The sequence below is a fragment of the Pezoporus flaviventris genome, unplaced genomic scaffold, assembly GCF_033815535.1.
Source record: "Pezoporus flaviventris isolate CSIRO_AGI_PZ_B2104156 unplaced genomic scaffold, CSIRO_AGI_Pfla_v1 ptg000018l, whole genome shotgun sequence".
NCBI classification, from domain to species: domain Eukaryota; kingdom Metazoa; phylum Chordata; class Aves; order Psittaciformes; family Psittacidae; genus Pezoporus; species Pezoporus flaviventris.
Window position 1 is genome coordinate 791,592 of NW_026892566.1, and position 18,480 is coordinate 810,071.

The following is an 18,480-nucleotide window of genomic DNA, read 5'->3' on the forward strand; positions in this document are numbered from 1 at the left end:
TCTTGCTCAGATGAAATTCAGTTTGCAAGTATGGCAAAGGAGTACCTGTGTGCATGCTCCCTCGTCCTGCGTGTCTCTCTGTGCCCGTATATTCACCTATGTGCTCTGCACATGTATGTCGTCACCTGTATATGTGCCTGTGTGCTCTGCATGTGTACCTTTTCTGGAGTCTGCTGGGCTTGCAAGAGGGTAAAGTTTGCTTGGGATGAAGTTCAGGAGAAGTCAGAAACTTGCTAGATACTGCCTACCGTCATCATCAGTGGCTGTTGGTGGTGGAGGGGGACGTGCAGCAGTGTGCTTAGCATTCACCACCAGAAAAAAGGCCACCTCTGTTTCCTTCATGTTAGTTCAGAAGCTAAGGTAGCAGTTAGCAGAGATGAGCTTGGCCCCTTGGCAGGGTTTGTGTGGTGCCTTGTCAGGGCTTGGCCTCCAGTGCACATTGACTGCATCCCAGCCCATGGGGGCCGGGGAGCTATGCTCTGGGCTTCTTTCCAGTGAGGAGGGTTGTGTGGGTTGGAGGGAGGCGTGGGGGGTTCTCAGCTCCAGGGGCACTATGTGTTGCTTTCCTTTGGGATACGGCCAGAGCATTCAGCCCAGGCAGTGGCATGGCCAAGTGCTGCCCTGCTTGGGGGCATGCCGCGATCCCAACTGGAGCACATCCTGCTTGCAGGTCTGCAAGCTGAGAGTTGCAGTAGATGGAGCTGTGTTCATCAAGAAGGGTTCACATTGACTTCTGTAGTGACAAAGTAAGGAGATGGGGCTTTTTGCTGGCTTGGGCTGGTCCCGGTGCAAGTGTAGGGTTGTTGCAGCCACACAACATCATTCTTATCCATGAGTCTGTCCTGGTGGAAGTGTCCCCCACTTCACAGGCAGCCTGCCTCCTGTGCCATGAAGTGGGTGGGCTTGGGATGCATTCAAGCACTGAGTGGCTGAACTGTGTGCTAAGAGGGCTGTTTGTCTGGGGGTTTGGACACTTAGAAAAAACACTGTGCCTGGAAACACTCATATAGGTAGAGAGGCCTTGCTCTCTTCTTCAGCCTCTCCCAATTGACCCACACTTGTGTGTTGGAAACCATGCCATGAAGGCAGGTTGGTGGTGCGGAAGTGGACAAGGCATCCATGCTCCTCACAGCTTACTGGGACCTTGCAGCAGAGAAGAGATCCCTATTTTGTCCAGTCACTGTCCTCAACAGAAACTAAGTCATCTAGGTGAAACCTGACCCGCTGAAGTTTTATTATGGAGTAATTAAATCAACAGCATGCAGATATCTGGAGAACCTACTGGGGAAGAGGCTGTGGTTTGGCATGGTCCAAGCCTGTCAGTTTGATCCTGCACCACACACCGTGTGGGGTATTTATCCTGTGGCTAGATATACTGGATAGTGATCTGACTGGTGTGAGTTGTCACTTGTCTTTACAAACCACTGGCAGATAGATGGCCACATTAGTGTGGTGCTGAGCTTGTGTTAAATTATCCTTCCTCTCACCTTGAACTCAGCTTATCATTAACAACAACTACATGGCTTCCTCCTCAGAGATGGCTTATGGCCAGCCTGCTCAGAGTGGAGATGGGGATCGTTTTTCAGTACAGCACCTAGGGATGCACTTCGAGTGGGGCAAAGCGCCCAAATGCAAGCTCATGTCTGGTTTCCGGGCTGTCACTCCTGACATTTTTCATATAGGTGTTTGATCTGCCCCCTCTGCTGTTTGTTTTAAAACACTTTTATACTCCAGGCCAGTTTTTTCCAGGAGGGTGCAGCAAATGCAGCTGTTGCTGCTTCTTGTTTTGTTTGTTTGTTGTTGTGTTTTCAAGACCCCAGTTCCTCCTTGGGCCATAACAGAAGGTGGCCAAGTATCTGTCATTGTGTCATCTGTGAGATCCCTCTGAGAACAGCTGATTCTCTGTTGCCCTACAACAATGGGAGCCACTGGGTGCTGGGCACATGGAAAATGGCCCACCCGATTTTGCTTCTGCTTTGTTTACGTCGGTTGGAAAAGAAGCATGAAGAGGGGAGGGGTAGCAGCCTTCTTGTGCAGTGGTGGGTTTGCTGCAACAGAAAATGTGAACTACACAGTAAGTGTACCTCGCTGCCCCATGGCCTTCAGTTACCTGAGTTGTTAAAGGAAGAGGGTAGTGCAGGCAGAAAGTTGAATTGCTCATTAATTGCTTTGTAATTTAGCTAATTGGTTTTGTCAAGGCTGTGGAATATAAGGGGTGGGGCTGGTTATCTTCCTGGTGTTTCATCTTTCTGAGTGAAAATGACCTAACCCTTTTTTTTTTATTTAATAAAACCAACATGCGTAACACATGCTGTGGATGGATGTCAGGCTGCTGAATATCTGCTTTCTTCAGCCCTTGTGCCTGGCCTGTGGCCTCAGACTGTTTGTGGGCCACTGGGACCCTTTCTGAAGTGTAGCAGACATTTCTGGCATTCCTTCCTTTGCGGCGCACACTCCCAAAGTAGGGCTGCCCAAAAACTCCTATGTAAGAGGACCATCTCTGGATAGCTGCACTGTGAAAGCATGCAGAAGTGAGTTAAATGGAACGGTATTTTCCCTGCAGGGGAGAGCATAGTTACTCTGTTCAGAGAGGGCTGGGGAGGAAGGCCAGGCCTTTTGCTTGTGCTTTGTTTTTTTGTAGATAGGTAAACCCATGCTCTCTTTTTCCCTTGCAGGTAGTGGCCGCGGAAGCAGCACTTTGCTCCCTCATACCATCATCAATGAATTTCCAGAGTATGGCACTGTAGAGGCAAGCAGAGATGGGCTGAGGGCAGAGCCTGTAACACGCAGCCCAGAAAGCCAGGACGGTCACCACCAGGTACCTGGCAGGCCCCTTCCGCAGTGTGTGGCTCCTGCAGAGGATTCCAGACCTGATGCTGGGGCAGCACAGCTGTGTGCCTCAGAAGAAGGTTTGCAACCTTCGGGTAACTTGTCAGAGATGATGAAAATCTCTCGATGGCTGGAAGCAACAAAGGTGCAAGAGAGAGCAAATACTACCCTTGATTTGGAGACGCAAATGGAAAAACAGAGCGTTACTGGCAGCCAAAATGTGCAGGCGGCCAGAGAACCAGTTCCAGCAGGCCAAGAAAAACCCTCAGACATGCCTCCTCCATCTGAAAGAACAGCTGAGGAAAAAATGCATTTGATTGTAGAGAAAGATCTGGCTGCAATATGGACTGGAGAAAAGCAGTCTGAGTCCTTGCAAGCCATCAGTAATAAAACTGAGGAGGTCCATGCAGCGCAGGAGACAAGCTGTCACAGACCATCTGTAACAAACCTAGAAGCAGCCGGCAGAGTGGAAGGGTGGGCGCGTTTTGAGGAGTTTTCAGCATACAGTCAAGGCAAAATGCAAATGGGTCCTGAGAGGAGGCTCTCCAAAGAGGCAGCTGTGAGCAAACATGTAGAATTTCAAGGGGTGGAGATTTTATGGCTGCAAAAAACTGAGGAGCAGAGAAGAAAGAAGCACTCGCTGCTGGAGACGGTGTCTGTGGAGAGGAAGGCTTTCCCCAAAACCTCCATCCACCCTGTGCCACTGATGGTCTCCCCAGGCTTGGTCTCCTCACCAGACAGTGCTTGGAGCGAGGTCTCTGAGGAGCCACGGCCAGGACCCGCTGCCCTTGGAGCTGTTCCTCGAGCGATGCTCAATGACAGCGGGCAGGATGAAGTTTTTGTGAAGGATAAGAAGAACCGCGGTGAGGAGGAGATGGCTGTGCTAGTGAGAGGCCAGGGCAGGTGAGATACTGCTTGTGGGGGCACAGGGGGCAGGCGCGTTTTTTCTCGTTCCACATGCACGTGGCTTGTGCCTACCCCTTTAGGAGCAAATGGCAAACACCAGCTGTTCGTCTGCTGCCTGGCATGGTGGCAATGGTAGCTGTTCGTGCCTAGTGGTGGCTAGTGCATAAAGTTGGGACTGAACACCCTCCACACCACCTCGTGAAAGTTTGAAATCCACCTCATGTTTGGAAATGTGTCTTGCTGTTTGCAGAGTAATGGCTGCATGGCGAAGCATCTGTAGCAGGTTGCAGCTGGGACCTGGACAGGGCATGCAATTAAGTATAGGCAGCATGCAGGCCTGGCTGGCTGTGCCTGGCCAGATTTTCTGGTTTTGGGCAGAGTTTGTGCAAGAGCAGCGTGAGCACCTCTGAGGCATCGGGTAGTAAAGATGTTTTACCCAAGTCCTTGTATGTTATAAGAGGGTAAATGCTGTGATGTGCTTTCTGTATTACCTAACTGTATAAGATTTTACCTATATATATATATATTGCAAAGCTTGTGTGCTGCTTTTTACGGGATCATCCTGGTGTGCTCACTTTTGTTTCCCCATGCACATCTGTAACAAAGCAAACAGTCCCACCAGTGCAGTCTGAGCAGACTGTGCCTGCTCTGACCTGATGGGGTGTTTGCTGTTGAAACAACAGGATCTCAGCCAAAGGACAGGATCTCAGAGGCTCCTGCCTATACACCTCAGGATCTCTGGAGTTTTGCTTGTGTGTGGGATCACTTGGGCAGGTAGTCCTGACATCTGGTATGTGCCATGAGAAGCTCCACAGTATTTGGAACAGCAGAGAGGAGCACTTTCCACAGGGCGATGCTATACCTTCCCCTATGCTTCTGCAAGCAGGCTGAGTCTTCCCCCTTCAAATCTGTTTCTCTTGGCTCCAGGCTTTTGATTGCATTCACTTCCCTTTGCATTTTGGAGGGATTTCCTCCAGCCTTTGAAGGAAGACCCAAGCCCTAGGACTGCAGAGCCAGCAAACTGACCTCTGACAGCAGCAAACTGACAGAGGCCCCATGTGATTGCATGTCTCCTACTTGTGCAGCCGCTAGCATGGCAGTGGTGCTAGGGGAGGGATTTCTGAGTGCTCTTCTCCTTTGCACATAAGCAGCTGATGTTATCTGTTAGGCAATATTAGGCCTGTCCTCCTTTTTTCACAGAAGATTGTTTCAGTTTATGTCCCCAGAGGGGGAGATGGTGCCAGTCATAAGCAGAGGTGGTGCAAGTAGGAACTAGCGTTTTATCCTCATTGTGCTCTTGGCACAAAGCCACATTGACCTTTCTGTTCGCAAAGGTAGAAGGTAAGGAAGTTCACCCAGAGGTCTAAACCTCTCCCCCCAAGCTGAAATGAGCTGTTTCTGGTTCATTTCCAGGATGGTGGAGGAGGGGGAAGCAGCCACAGGAGGATATGAAGATGTCCTTGGGCAGAGGCACTTCGATGTCTCCACTGATCTGTACAGCTCACAGTTTGAAAACATCCTAGACAATGCATCTTTATACTACAGCGCAGAGTCGCTGGAGACATTGTATTCGGAGCCTGATAGCTACTTCAGCTTTGAGATGCCACTCACTCCCATGATCCAGCAGCGCATGAAGGAGGGTGGCCAGTTTCTAGATCGGACCTCAGCCTTGGGACAACCAGATGTCCTGCAGCTTCCCCCAGATGGAGAGGTGACGGGCTGTGGTGGAGGTGTCGCCAATGCCTTAAGGGATGGAAGTGAAACACTCTTCAGAGGAGACATCACGGAGATCCCTCATTTGGAAAGGTAAAAGCAGTGAGTGAGCTTTCTGTGTGCCTGCTGATTTTTCCCTGATGTCTATTTTTTCAGTGGATAGTCACAGAGCATAGTTTTGCCTCTTTCAACACTGCATGTTTTCTACACAGAATAATTTCCAGTGTAATAGAGTGAGCTGCGGGAGAGAAGTGATCTCTCCAAACCTGCTGTTCATCAGAAAAGTGCAAATTTACATTACAAATGTTTTGTAGGCAGTACTTTTGTCAATAAAAGGCTGGCTGGTATTGGTGCATCCCTGGGACCTGTTCTGGTGAAGTTTCTGACTGGTTACATATCAACATTCAGCTGCAGTTATACCTGAATATACTTACAGTAACTGTAGGAACAATAACACCCTGTGCGCGTAGATGAGTTGTCCAAATGCAGTTTGTGATTGAATGTTAAAAGTGTCTCTGTGCATAGCTTTTCCTCTCCTGAGGTCAGTGGGTGTTGTCCTGCTTACTTCACCTGAGACAAGGTTTTGCTCCCACCACATTCATGGATTAGAGGCTGTAACCTGCTCCTTTCGTTTGTGCACTGGTTACTCATTGAGAGGGGAGGGAGGGTTGCAAAAATGTCAATATTTTCTATTGGGTAAAGAAAGAGATAAGAAAACTATTTTAAGAGAAGAGTCATGTGAGAAGCAAAAACTAGGCTAAGTGGCCAGAAAATAATGTGTAGCTGCGAAAACTCAGTCTGTGAGCAAACGTTTTTCATCGTGTGTTGTCAAAGGCGGGGGAGAGTGAAAGGCAGTGACAGCAAAGTGGGGGCTCAAGCCAAAAGCAGTAGTCTACAGAGGGGTGAGGGACCTTGTGAGGGACAAAGATGCCTTGAGTCTCCATCCTCCAGGGACAGGAGGTTATCTGAGAGTCCTTAAATGGGACTAGTCATTCTGAGCTTTCCTGGGAGTCAGTGGTAGGAGGTCTTTTACCTGTTTTTATTCTTTTTGTGCTGGTGTGAAAGAAGTTCTTTGAGCAGAAGCAGTTTGGATAATTTTATGGATTAAGGTACAGTTTGACATTAAAAGAACAGGCAGAAGGACTTAGGAGTTTAGAATGTTTTTTTTTCCATTAGTCCTACTGAATTTTGTTTAAATCCTGTACAACCCTGAGCTGTTCAGTGCCAATAGGCAGTAAGTGACTGCTAGTCTGCAACAGCCTGGATGGAGCAGGAAACTCAGTTCAGTCCTGACACTTGCAGCTTCTTATACTGAAATCAGAGATTGGTGTGTGGAGGACAAGCAGCACATGCAGACCCTGGTTCTGTTACTATATAGTTGCAGCATCTAGTATCTAAAAAGTACTGTCAAGTAAGGCCCACACCAACTCATCAAGAAACAAGTTATCATATAGGTGTGCTTATATGATGCTTAGAGACACATTAGGTGCCTGCCTAGTATGTATTTCATTGGGAATTAAGTTAATTTTAGTTTAAATTTGCAGCCGTGCAGATAAGCCAACAGAGGATTTAAGAATTCTCCTTTTTCTCCCCTTAACAAAAAATACAAAGAAAGAAGCATTTCCCACAGCAGGTTTGTTAGGAAGCTCTGGTGTTTTAGTCTGCAGGGAGCTGTTAGGGACAAGCCCCAAAACCTTGGTTTGCTAAGAAGTGTTCAAGGCAGGTTGGATGGGGCTTTGAGCAACCTTTGAACATATCCCTGCCTGTGGCAGGGGGTTTGGAACTGGATGATCTTTAAGGTCTCTTCCAGTCCAAACAGTTCTATCATTCTACAGTTCTTTGATTTTGTGATAAAGTGTAGCTGTAGCTGTACAGACAACCACAGATATGCCCAAAAGGGTAATTCCCTGGACTTTATACCTTATTAACCACCCCTCCACCATGATAATCTGATATCATGTCGTATTGCACCAGGATACAGGTGACTGGCAGAGCATGTGTGTTGTATTGTTGGAGCCAGTGATAATCACAGTGTTATAGTGTGTGGGTGAGAAGCAGTGTGCGTGCTGGGGACTGCATGAGATTTATTCACAGAGGTGTGAAGACGGTGTGTTGCTGTGTTGCTCAGGTGAACCAGAAATAGCTGCCTGAGCTGTGGGTACTATTTTTAAGAGTTTGCATGTGTGGTTGTGTTGCCTGAAGCAATTCCAGACTTGTTTGAACCAAAAGTACACATGTATGATAATGTGCAGTAGCCACTGCAGCACCCTTGTACCTTCTGCTGCAAGTCCTTGTTTCCTATGGCACCATGAACCTGCAGTTGTGTTGGGGCTGTAGTTTCCTAATGTGTAGCACCTGCCTGGTGCTTCAGAGCATCAAGGGCCACCCACTGAAATGGTCCAGCTTTTTTGGAGACCAAGTAGGGAAGGCAAGCCCTGTGCCATGCCAGAGGCAGGCACTGCTACCAGGACCTGTGTCCTGCCACTGGTGGTAGGGGTCCACAGGCACCAGGGGAGGCGGCATCGCAGCATCGCACCAGGGGCACCATCACGACTGCCACTATCGCCAGCAGCGGCAGCAGCAGGGGCACCATCACCAGCAGCAGCAGCCGGTTGCCTGCTTGCGTTATCGCTCAGCGCCGCCGGAGGTCTCTGTACCCTGCGTGGAGCCGCCGTCTCTCTTGCAGCCAGGGGCTTCAGAGGCACCCCCTGCCCGCCCGGCGATGTGAAGCCGCTGGAAGGCAGGCGCAGGCAGGATTGCAGCTGGAGGACCCCACCCTGTAGGAATGGAGGCAGATGGGGGTCTCATCGTGTGAAAGTGGCAAGTCCAAAGCGCAGCAGAGGAATTTCGGGTGCCGGGAGTTCGAGAGCAAAGCAGCGCAACATTGCAGTGTGGCACCAGAGGTGTACCCCCGCTTTTACCTAAACTGGGCCTCCAACCCATGGGAACGAAAACCGAAAGCAAAACCTCTGCAGCTCCCTGCGCCGCGGTATTTCGGAGACATAAAAAATCCGTGGGAAAGTGCGTGGGGAGTGTGCTTCCAACTGCCGCGCTAATTTATGGGGGAACAGAGTGTGAAGTACTGGCAGTTCTTCACGGTCCGGTACAGAAGGGGAGGGCGGATGTGAGAGCAAAGAGTTAATGGATTACAGCTGGAGATCGGCAGCCGCGTGCCAAAGAGGGAAGGAGGAGCAGGTGCTCCCCTTGTCCGTGCCCTCCCGCTAGCGGGTAGCTGGGCATGGCAGCACCGTTGGCATCCTTCCCCCTGGAGGGATCCCGACCGTAACTGACACGCGGACCCTAGGTGGCGTGAGGTCCTAATGCGAACCGGCAGGGAAACCTAGTCCCGTAGTGAAATAAGCGGTAGGGTAACATCCTTCTCGGCTCTTAGGAAATCGCTGGCTCTGGGAGGGGTCACCTCTGGTATGTGAAGGCCAGTCACATGCCTTCAGAACTGAAAAAAAAAAAAAAGGAGGAAGAAACAAAATAATAAAATGACTAGAGGCTGGCGGGCTGCAAGTTCGTATGGGCTCCTGGATGTCTGGAGGCTTCGTCCCTGCTGTTCTTCCCATCAGCTGCTGGCCATGGCTAAACGCAGTAAGTCCTGGCGAGAGCCGTGCAACATGCCTGCTCTGACAGCCACCTGCCGTTGCTCTTCCCTGGGCTGTGGGGACGTCAGCAGCCCCCGTGTTTTCCTGCAGGACAGGTTGACTTGCTTTTGCAAGCAGTCCTTTCCTAGCACAGCTTTGGTGCCCTTTGTCTGGTCAGTGGAGGAGGGATGCTTGGGGGAGAAGGGTGTGCAGCTTGAATTCCTTTGGGAATGGTTCCAGCGCTTGGTGTCTTTTCGAAGGCTTAATCTCACTCCTAGATCTGTGATGATTGTCCTTCTTGGAAAAAAACAGATTTCTGCAGCTGAAGGAGCCTTAAGTTTCCTCACATGGAGATGTGAGAACTGGGGTAGTGTCTGATGTTTCAGAGCTGAGAGACAGCCTGTGTATCAGGGCAGTGTGGGGTCCCCATGAAACATATTGAGCCACAGGTTGCCAGTGTAGCGAAGCTTTGCAGTGGCAATAAAGATGTTATATTTGGGCTGTGTTTGATCCCTGTGTTCCCACATTATCCCTGCAGTCCCCTCCATTGTACCTGTGCCCTAGGTGCTGCACTCCTCCCTTCTTGTGCCAGTAGATTGTGTTGAGATGGAGCAAAGCTCAGCCTTGGTAAATGGGAATTCAGTCTTAATCACAGAGGCTATAAGGAAGACTCTTTGTATGGTGCTACCCATACATTGAGCCTGATGCATCACCTGAACAGGATATAATAATTTACACCAAATCAGAGTGGGAGGAAGGGGATGTATTTCCAAAGGACTAAGATACACCTAGGAAGAGAGAATTATCTTCGCTATGTATACAGTGAGCATTAGAGCATCATTTTATCTAAAAGGGAAATATGAAGTTCTCTCAGTGATGATCTCCATCTTTCTTTTCTGCTTTCAGACTTTAAAGACAGAATTTTTTTTAATCTCTCTTTTTTTTTCTGCATTCTTTATAGCAGACTTCTTGTTCTGTCTTCCCTTGTATGCTACACTCAGAACAAGAAAGTAAAAGAATACAGAAAAACTTCTGGCATTTGTTCCAAGTTCTCTTGGAAGATGTGGTCTCTGTTGGCAGGACATCACTCAAGATTTTCTAAATCCAGAGAGAAAAGACAAACTGTATTGCAGCTCCTAATCCTCAAAAATGCTAGATATTTGCCACCTGCCATCATCTTCAAAGAATTGATGGTGCTTAGCAAATTCTGCAAGTCCTGTTACTTTATTTTTCCTAGAGGTGCAAACACAAATTTAGCCACGTATGTATTCTTCTGTAATTCAAGGAGGAGGAGGAGGAGGAAGAAAAACTGCCTAAGGGAACCTGGTGTTCTCCAAGTAAACGCACAAGAACATGGACTGCGGTTCCCGATGGCTGCCAGGTTACTCCTAATAGTTTTGGCATCTCATAGTAGTTCCCATAGTTGTTTTCTTTCTTACAGATATAGGTCTTTTCTAGCAGTTTCTTCTTTGGCACTCTGCTTATTCCTCTTTGAGGCAATAAACTGTTGAAAGATAAACCTAGTCTTGATACCTTTCTCCAGGTTGATTGTCTAAGTCTTCTCCCAGTGTATCAGTATCCTCCATGCCAGTTATCAGTTGGCACTCTGGTATTTTTGTCCAAGGTAGCTTGTGTTTGATTTTCAATGTGGCTATGAGGGTCAGTACTTACATATCTAACATGTAACCTTTATTCATTCATTTTATTAGTCTGTACATCAGCAGTCTGGTAGAGCTTGTTTCCCCTTTGAAGACTCACCTTGTGACCCAGTTGAATCTGCTGAGATCCCTGTGTCCCTGTGTGGATGTTTTTTGGCCTTTGGACTAGCCTCAACTCGTGACAAACAATGGAACTTAGGAGAACTAGTGCTATCAGAATTTGGTGCTTCCTGTTTGCTGCCATCTATAAGCTCAGGTTAAGGAAAGTTATTCAGAAGAATGCCACAGGCTGTTTTCCTAGAAGAGTGAATGCACCAAATTCATCTGCAGCCGGTGAACAGCAAACACGTGTTGGAGCTCATTTTCCTGCACATGAGCTAGTGTATCTGTCAGTTGTTGAGCCACAAGTAAGCACAATATGCTGGCATGCGTATGTTAAATCCAGGTAAAGATGAAGTGGTGCAGTCTGTGGGGGTAAATTTCTGAAACTGGTGACATTTTGACAACTGAGGATTTGCCCCTTTATTGCACAGCTTTAGTATCTGCAGAAACGTTAAGCCACACTGATTGCCTTGGTGTTCCCTGTGGAGAAGTGGCATCACTTTATCAAGGCTCTGGAAATGCAAGCGTGCAAGTTTGCCAGTTTTGCTCTGGCTGGTGAGGTGCTTGCAACACCAGTTTAGAGAGACTTTGTAAAACTGCTTCTAGTTCCTAAACAAACTGTTGTTTTAGGGAAAAAAAGAGCTGCTTACTTTTCGCCTCTTCAGTTCCCAGCCTCCTCTGAAAATAAAACAAATAAAACAAAAATCCAGGAGCTGACAGAGACAGAAAACGGGGGAAAAAAAAGAAGAAAAAAAAAAAAGTGGAACAGCTGATCAGTTCACTGCACAAAGCTCCTCAGTATAAAGCTGTCAGCAGCTCAACTTCTAAGCTGGCATCTGTTGGCACATCTCCATTAAAGTCAAAGCCATTTAGGTCAGGAAGCATTCATTCACTGAAACAAGACGTCCCTGCCAGCGCCAGGTTGGTCCCAAAGTGCAGCCTTCTGTCTCATCCGTTAGCCATGACTGGCTGCCAGTCAAGCCCTCCTCCATGTTCTTGCTGGTTAACTCTTTCCTTCCTCTGTTTGTCTGGCTGTTGGGGTAGAGAGAGGCAGAGCCTGGCAGTTGGCAGGGCGGCATAAGCATGTGTAGCTTCAGATGTGACATGGGAGCACTGGTAGAGAAGAACAGGGCATGTAGCATACAGACTCCTTGCTAGCAAAGCTGGGTGGGCTGTGGGTTGGTTGGCGGTTGGTTTTCCTTTATTGCGGAAGTCTGTCTTTTATTATTATTAACTATAATAAGAGTTATTAACTATTCTTTTTGAGGGTAGGCATTTCATTCTGCTGCATGATTCAAACTTAAAGCACCTGTGTGTTACTACTGCCAGTGCTGAAATGCTCCATCGCACATCTCCAAGGAAGCCTTAGCTAGAAGACATAAAACCCCATGTTCTTAAGCATCTGGTTTCCTCCTTGGCCAGCAAGGTCCAGCTGGACCAGCTGCTCTGTCAATGTGCACTTCCTGAACCAGTCTCCAAACAGTTAAACCAAGTCCAAGTGAGGGGGAAGTATTCTGACTTCCTAGTTTTGCTCCTGTCCTGAAGGAGCCCCATGTGGAAATGTCATGTTGCTGCTGAGTGTTGGGACGGCTTTACACCCACAGCATGCATGGGACAGATGGGCTCAGGGGATCCAGCTGGAGAGCTCCTGAACCACTTAAGGGCCGAGTGTTTTCTGAGCAAGGCCACGGGGGTGCTGTGTGATCTTTGGATCTTGTTTTCGCTTATGTCTGGGGGCAGGTGGGCCAGATCCTGAGTGTGGAACTATCCTAATGTAGCCAAGAGGCCAGGCTACGTGTCAATGCATTGGCCAGAAATGTCCTCAGTGGGGGGAGCTTGGACACCCTCTGTGGCAAGGGCCAGGTTTTCGCTGCCTAAGCATGGTGGGTTTAATGTGTTGTGATTCCGTCTGCAATTGCTAACCCCTGCCACAGCTATGATACAAGGAGCCTGAGGTTGAAATGGAATCAATCCTGAAGTATTTTTAGAAAACATTTGTACTTCAGGTGGCAGTGAGCCAGGTGTCTGTGTAATGAAGGACACAGTGTCTCTCAAAAGGGCTGCAATCATGCCCCTGCCTGTAGTGGGACTTCTTGTCCTAATGCTCTGATCCCGTAATGACAGTGTTTGCGTTTGCTGTAATGCAAGCCTATCAGAAATGGCATTTTCTGAATGCTTTAGCTGTTAGCTCTCTACTTAGAATCGGTGGGAATTCTTTTAATCAAAGAAAAAGGTGGATGATTACAGGGAGCAAGAGGTTATTTTTAAGCAGCAGCATGCATTTCAGCCCCTGAAATTGCCTTTGCAGATGCGTTTTATTGATAACCAATAGGAGATAATGGGGATGGTTTATTTTTCACTTTGCTCCTCACTGTGTGATGTGACAAGGCTGAGGTACTCCTTAGTGGATCTTTGGTGGGTACTCTGAGGTGCAGAAACTGTCCTCCCTTCATGTGTCCTGGCTGATGCTGTGCGCATGGGACACCCACTGAATCGAATTGCACCAAAGTGCAGCTGTGTCAGTCCTCAAAGAGGGATCTACTTCAAAGCGTGTCTTTGAAGAGAATCCATATGTAGGACTTCAAAGCTGATTAAACTATTCAAAGTAAAATAGCACAGTGAGTCATCCGCTAGGAAAGGGCATTATTTTTATTTTTATTTTTTTCTCCCCTTCCTACAGTTCTATCTTGGAAGAGCCCTGGAGCTGGAGGTAACTGGTGAGGTAAACCATTGCTTGATGTGATTTTGTGCTCACTGTCTCCTGGCCCCGAAGAAGCCAGTTCAGAGCTGCAGCAAAGCTGCAGCAGAACTGCTCCCAGCCTGTCTGTGTGGTCGGTCATTTGTGGCAGGAACTGACTCATCACGTCCCACTGCTGCCGGGATTTCTCTGCTTTCGCTGATGGGACTATTCCTTTCAGAGACAGGCTGCTCAAACGTGGCTTTTCAGCTCCATTGAAACAAAACGCAGCCTGTGCCGCTGATCATTTCTGAAATGTGGCTGAGCATCCATGCCTCTCTGAAGGGTTGCAGTGTAGAGGGTTGTCCCCTCAGGGCACAGATTTTTGCAGAGGGAAGTCTGCACCCCCGGCGAGGTCCAGGCTGGTGTCAGGGGCATCTGTGTGCTTCTGCCTTTCTGATGCCCCTGTGGCGCTGTGGGGTGAGAACCACTGCTGAGGCGCTGTTGAATTAGAAGCAGAGTGTGTTTTTCACTGCCAGAGTTGATGGTTATAGTTAAGGGAATGGTGTCCTTTGTTTCAGAACCAGGAGGAGAAGAAAGATCAGGGTGAAGGCATGTAAAACAACAGGGCCAGCACAGAGCTGCAGAGGGTGATTGTCAGTCCCAGCGTGGCTCCCCGGCGGATGCTGAACCCTGCTGAAAACAACATTTGTTCTGGCCCTAGTTTCAGTGCACCAGAATGCCTCTCCACCCTTCCTTATTTTTAATCATTGCAGCGTTTTGCTCTGATGAACTTTGCTGGCAAATGCCTGACATAGCCTGCCTTGAACTAAAGCTGATGTTAATGGCATGCAGATCTATTTGAGAGAAAAAGTTGATTTCCTCCTGTTTCCTCCTCTTTCCAAAAAGAACTGTGAAGATCCCAGCCCTCTCTCATCCAAGCTTCCTCTGAAATCTGCATCCAGTGCACTCACTGCAGACATGCATGCTGGATGGGTTAGCATTCCCTGGGGAAGGGTCCCGTGTGCATCCAGGGGAGACTACGTGTCGCAGAGTGCATGCTACTCTTTGATCCGTAAAAAGCTGCAGGCAGTGACAAGCTGTAATCACTGATGTGGCTGGACTGAGGACAGTGCTTAAGCTGAGTTGTCACTGCCTGCCACTCGGTGTCTACTCCGAACATCAGCTCCTCTTAATGGCCAAGGTAGTTGTTCCATGCTGGATCTGAGCTTTTCTCCTATAAAGCTGACATGCTCTTCTTCCTTGGGACAAAACAGAGATTTCCCCCTCCCCCATTGATTTGCTAAAAAATTAAGAGCATCTCAAGGTTTAAGGCATCAGAAACTGCAGGTACACATACTGGGGTTTCGGTTGCAGGGTAGTAGGGTGGGAATGTGGACCACTATGATATGAAGTGCCTGTATCCTGAACATTACTGGCCTTGCTCTGTTTTTGTCTGGAAGTTGCAGCAACTCCACAACCTTACATTGCTGTGGAGGTTTTAGATTTTGATGAAACTCAGGATTCGGATTGGAGGGGAATAAGTGAATCTCGGGTATTCTTAGATAAAGTGTGCTAAGTGCTGAGCATGACATGATTGAGATACCTTGGCAGTGGCAGCTAAATCACCATTGACCTGATCGATAATGGAGTAAGTGAAGAAGACAGCATAAAATGTTTCAGACTACCTAGCTGTTATGGTGTGTTAAAGGCAAAACAGCTTTACAGATGTTAACGTCTGCCCGTGTTTCATCCATGAGTGTGGAGGGGCGGCTGCTGCTGTTAGAAAGTAACGAATTTACCACGGCAGCTATTTATTGAATTACTGTAGTTTCTGCTGGATATGGTGATCACAGCCTTCGTGCATTCACTGTGAACTCGGGAATGCTTTGGCAGAAGGAGGGAACGTGCATCAGGAATACATTGCTGGGACAGAAAGGGTTAAGGAGCTGGCTTCTGGCCACAGCCTGTGAGGTGAGACCAGAGGGTTCTGGGTTTTTTTTTTAGCTTCTCCTTTTTGTGTTTTCCGATAGAAGAGATTAATGTAAAAGTCTCTGGATGAAAATCCACAGCTGTTGCTGTACAGGCAATTACCAGTAGTATCATTACAGTCCCATTTGGCCTTGAATCCAGGATTAGGGGGAGTATAGTTGTTTACATTTTCAGCCTACTTCTGTTAGTTGAGAGGTTTCTCATTTTTATGTGATAAAGAGTAAAGCTGCATGATAAATCCATGACCAGTCTTGCTTTGTATCACAAAGCACTTTCTTGGCTGTATTTAGCTGGGAGTGCTGTTGTGGGTTCTTTGTGTGCAGAAACTGCAGACTGCAGAAGAGAGTCTTCAATCACTCCTAGCCCTTGATTAGAGCCTGTTATAAGCACTTTACAGAGGGAGGCAAGTATTGCTGTCTGTGTTCAACAGCTGGGGAAACTGACAGGGCAGGAAATTGTTCACCGAGAGAGTCTTGGAGGTAAGAAGAGATGTCAGCCTTGTAACATGTCCCCGAGTAACATGCCCTAGACCCTGCTAAAATGACCTGTCCAGAAGGCAGCTTGCAATGGTCTGCATTTCCTAAGCCTTCAGTGCTGTGAGCACTGTCTCTTCTTACCACTTAAAAATCCCAAGAACTGAAATCTTACTTTAATATTAACAATCTGGCATTTCCCCGAACAAAAGCCTTATGTTACAGGCAACCTATACTGCTGATTTGATTGTCTTTTTGTACTTACAAAGTAACAAGCTAATCGACTGTCAGAATAACTGAAGGAAGCATCCCATATTCTTCAAGGTGATACATGTATGGGTCCCCTCCATCACAGGGAAGTTTTAAACTGGGGAGGTTTGAAGATAAGGTTTGTTACGCAGCCTTTGGGCTAGTCGTGAACATGGGAAAGAGCACACTCTCCTTCTTGCTGGGTGTTGCTCGTTCACATCCTTGCCACTGCTTCAAGAGGCAAAACAAAACCTGGGAGCTGCTGTACTGTTTATTTCACCAAGTGCCAGATGCTGGCACTTCCTTTCTTTCTAAACTTATGGTGGTTTGCGGTAATGCTGGCTCTCATAGTGCACTCGTTCCTAGCAGTGTGCAGATGTTTCTTGTCAGCTTTGGCCATCTTTCAGGGCTATAAATATTGCCTTTAATAAAGTGCAGTGGTGAAACAGGCTTGTGATTTATCAAGGAATCAGAACTGTAGAGTGGTAAGGACCTTTCCAATGCCCTTGCCATGGTGTGTGGTTTAACCCCAGCTGGCATCTAAACTAAGTACCATGCAGTCATTCGCTCACTGCCCTCCCTCCCCCAGCCAAGTGGGATGGGGAGAAGAATCAGAAAAAAAGGGTAAAACCCATGGACTGAAAAAGAGCAGCTTAATAGTTGAAATTAAATAATAATAATAATAATATAAAAAATAATAATAAAAGAATAAAGCCCAACAAAAAAAAAAAAAGTGATTCACAATACCATTGCTCACCACCCTTTAACCAATTCCCAGCCCAACCCGAGCAGCGATTGGTAGCTCCTGGCCAACTCCTCCCAGTTTATATACTGGGTATGACGTTCTGCACTGTGCAATATCCCTTCGGCTAGTTTGGGTCAGGTGTCTTGTCTCTGCTTCCTCCCAGCTCCTTCTGCCCCTCCTTACTGGCAGAGCATGGGAAACTGAAAGTCCTTGATTTAGAGTAAGTACTACTGAGCAACAAATAAAACATCATTGTGTTTATCAGTGTTACACTAAATCAAAATCACAGAAGTGTACCAGCTACAAAGGAAAAAACCCACTCTATTCCAGGGCTCATGGGCAGGGACACCTTCCACTAGACCAGGTTGCTCAAAGCCCTGTCCAGCTTGGCCTTGAACACTGCCAGGGATGGAGCAGCCACAGCTTCTCTGGGCAGCCTTTGCCAATGCCTCACACCCTCACAGTAAAGAAATTCTCCCTAATATCTGATCGAAATCTCTCCTTTGTGAGTTTAAATTCACTCCTGCTTGTCTTCTCAGTATCTGCCCTTGTAAAAAGTCCCTTTCTGGATTTCTCGTAAGCCCCCTTTAGGCACTGGAAACCTTCTCCAGGCAGAACAATCCCAACTCTCTCAGCCTGTCTTCACAGGAGAGATGCTCCAGCCCCCTGAGCATATTCTGATCATCTTCATAGACTTGCTCCAACAGCTCCATGTCCCTCCTATGTTGGGGTCCCCAGAGCTGAACGCTTCAGGTGGGGTCTCACAGAAGCAGTGTGGAGGGGAAGAATTGCCCCCCTTAACCTGCTAGTCTTGCTTCTTTTGATGCAGCCCAACAAATGGTTGGCTTCTCATCAATCAAGACCCCCAAATCCATGCCCTCAGGGCTGCTCTCAATCCATTCTCCACCCATTCTATATTTGTACTTGGGATTGCCCCCACCCACGTGTAGGTCATTTAAGAGTGAGGCTGCAAAGTGACATGGGCTTCGAAGCAGCATTTGTGCATGGAAGAATATGTGGATGTGTTAGCTCACCTGGTTATCCTTTCCTCTTGTTAGCTGTTGGAGTCATGCCTGATACGAATGGATGAAACATTGCTTGGGAAACGTGTCATAGGATTGTGAAATTTGCTTTCTTCACAAGTTTGGAGTAGACAAAAGTTTTAGAAAATTTCAGATATTGGCTAGTATTTTGGAGCTTTTCTGTTTTCTAGGGTAGCTGGTGGTCAGTGATGTTAGTGCTGCTGGAACTGTATTTACGTTATTAATTCCCTACCACAGTACTGTGACTGATCTACTTCTGTTGTAGCAGCTGATCGTTTACACTGAAATAAATGCAAAATCAAATCTCCAGTACTTGTAGGAACAGGTTAGATATTTGTTTTCCCCAGCAACACACACCTCCTTCTCTTGAACCATGCATGGGAAGGGAGGTAGGGCACAGGTGGTGATTTGTGTGGAAGGAGGCATGCAGAATAGCAAATTTTTTTTGTTTTAAGCTCGCCTGATCTTTAAAGGGTTAATAAGTGGCTATCAGACATTGCAGT

At 47.6% G+C, this 18,480-nt stretch overlaps 1 protein-coding gene across 4 annotated transcripts in view; it reads left to right on the forward strand.

The window, feature by feature from the left end:
- The window catches only part of LOC133270113 (PH and SEC7 domain-containing protein 3-like), a 106,922-nt gene that overhangs the window by 23,318 nt on the left and 65,124 nt on the right, over positions 1-18,480 (forward strand). For 3 of the 4 annotated variants that reach the window (XR_009743670.1, XM_061455003.1, XM_061455004.1), the window contains 2 exons: positions 2,676-3,732; positions 5,149-5,541. Coding sequence is in view for 2 of the 4 variants with exons in the window: in XM_061455003.1 (XP_061310987.1) it covers positions 2,676-3,732; positions 5,149-5,541 (1,450 nt within the window). In the remaining 2 variants the exon portion in view is untranslated. Of the gene's footprint in view, positions 1-2,675; positions 3,733-5,148; positions 5,542-8,161; positions 9,046-18,480 lie in introns of those variants that run through there. The other variant, XM_061455005.1, reaches the window with a different exon arrangement.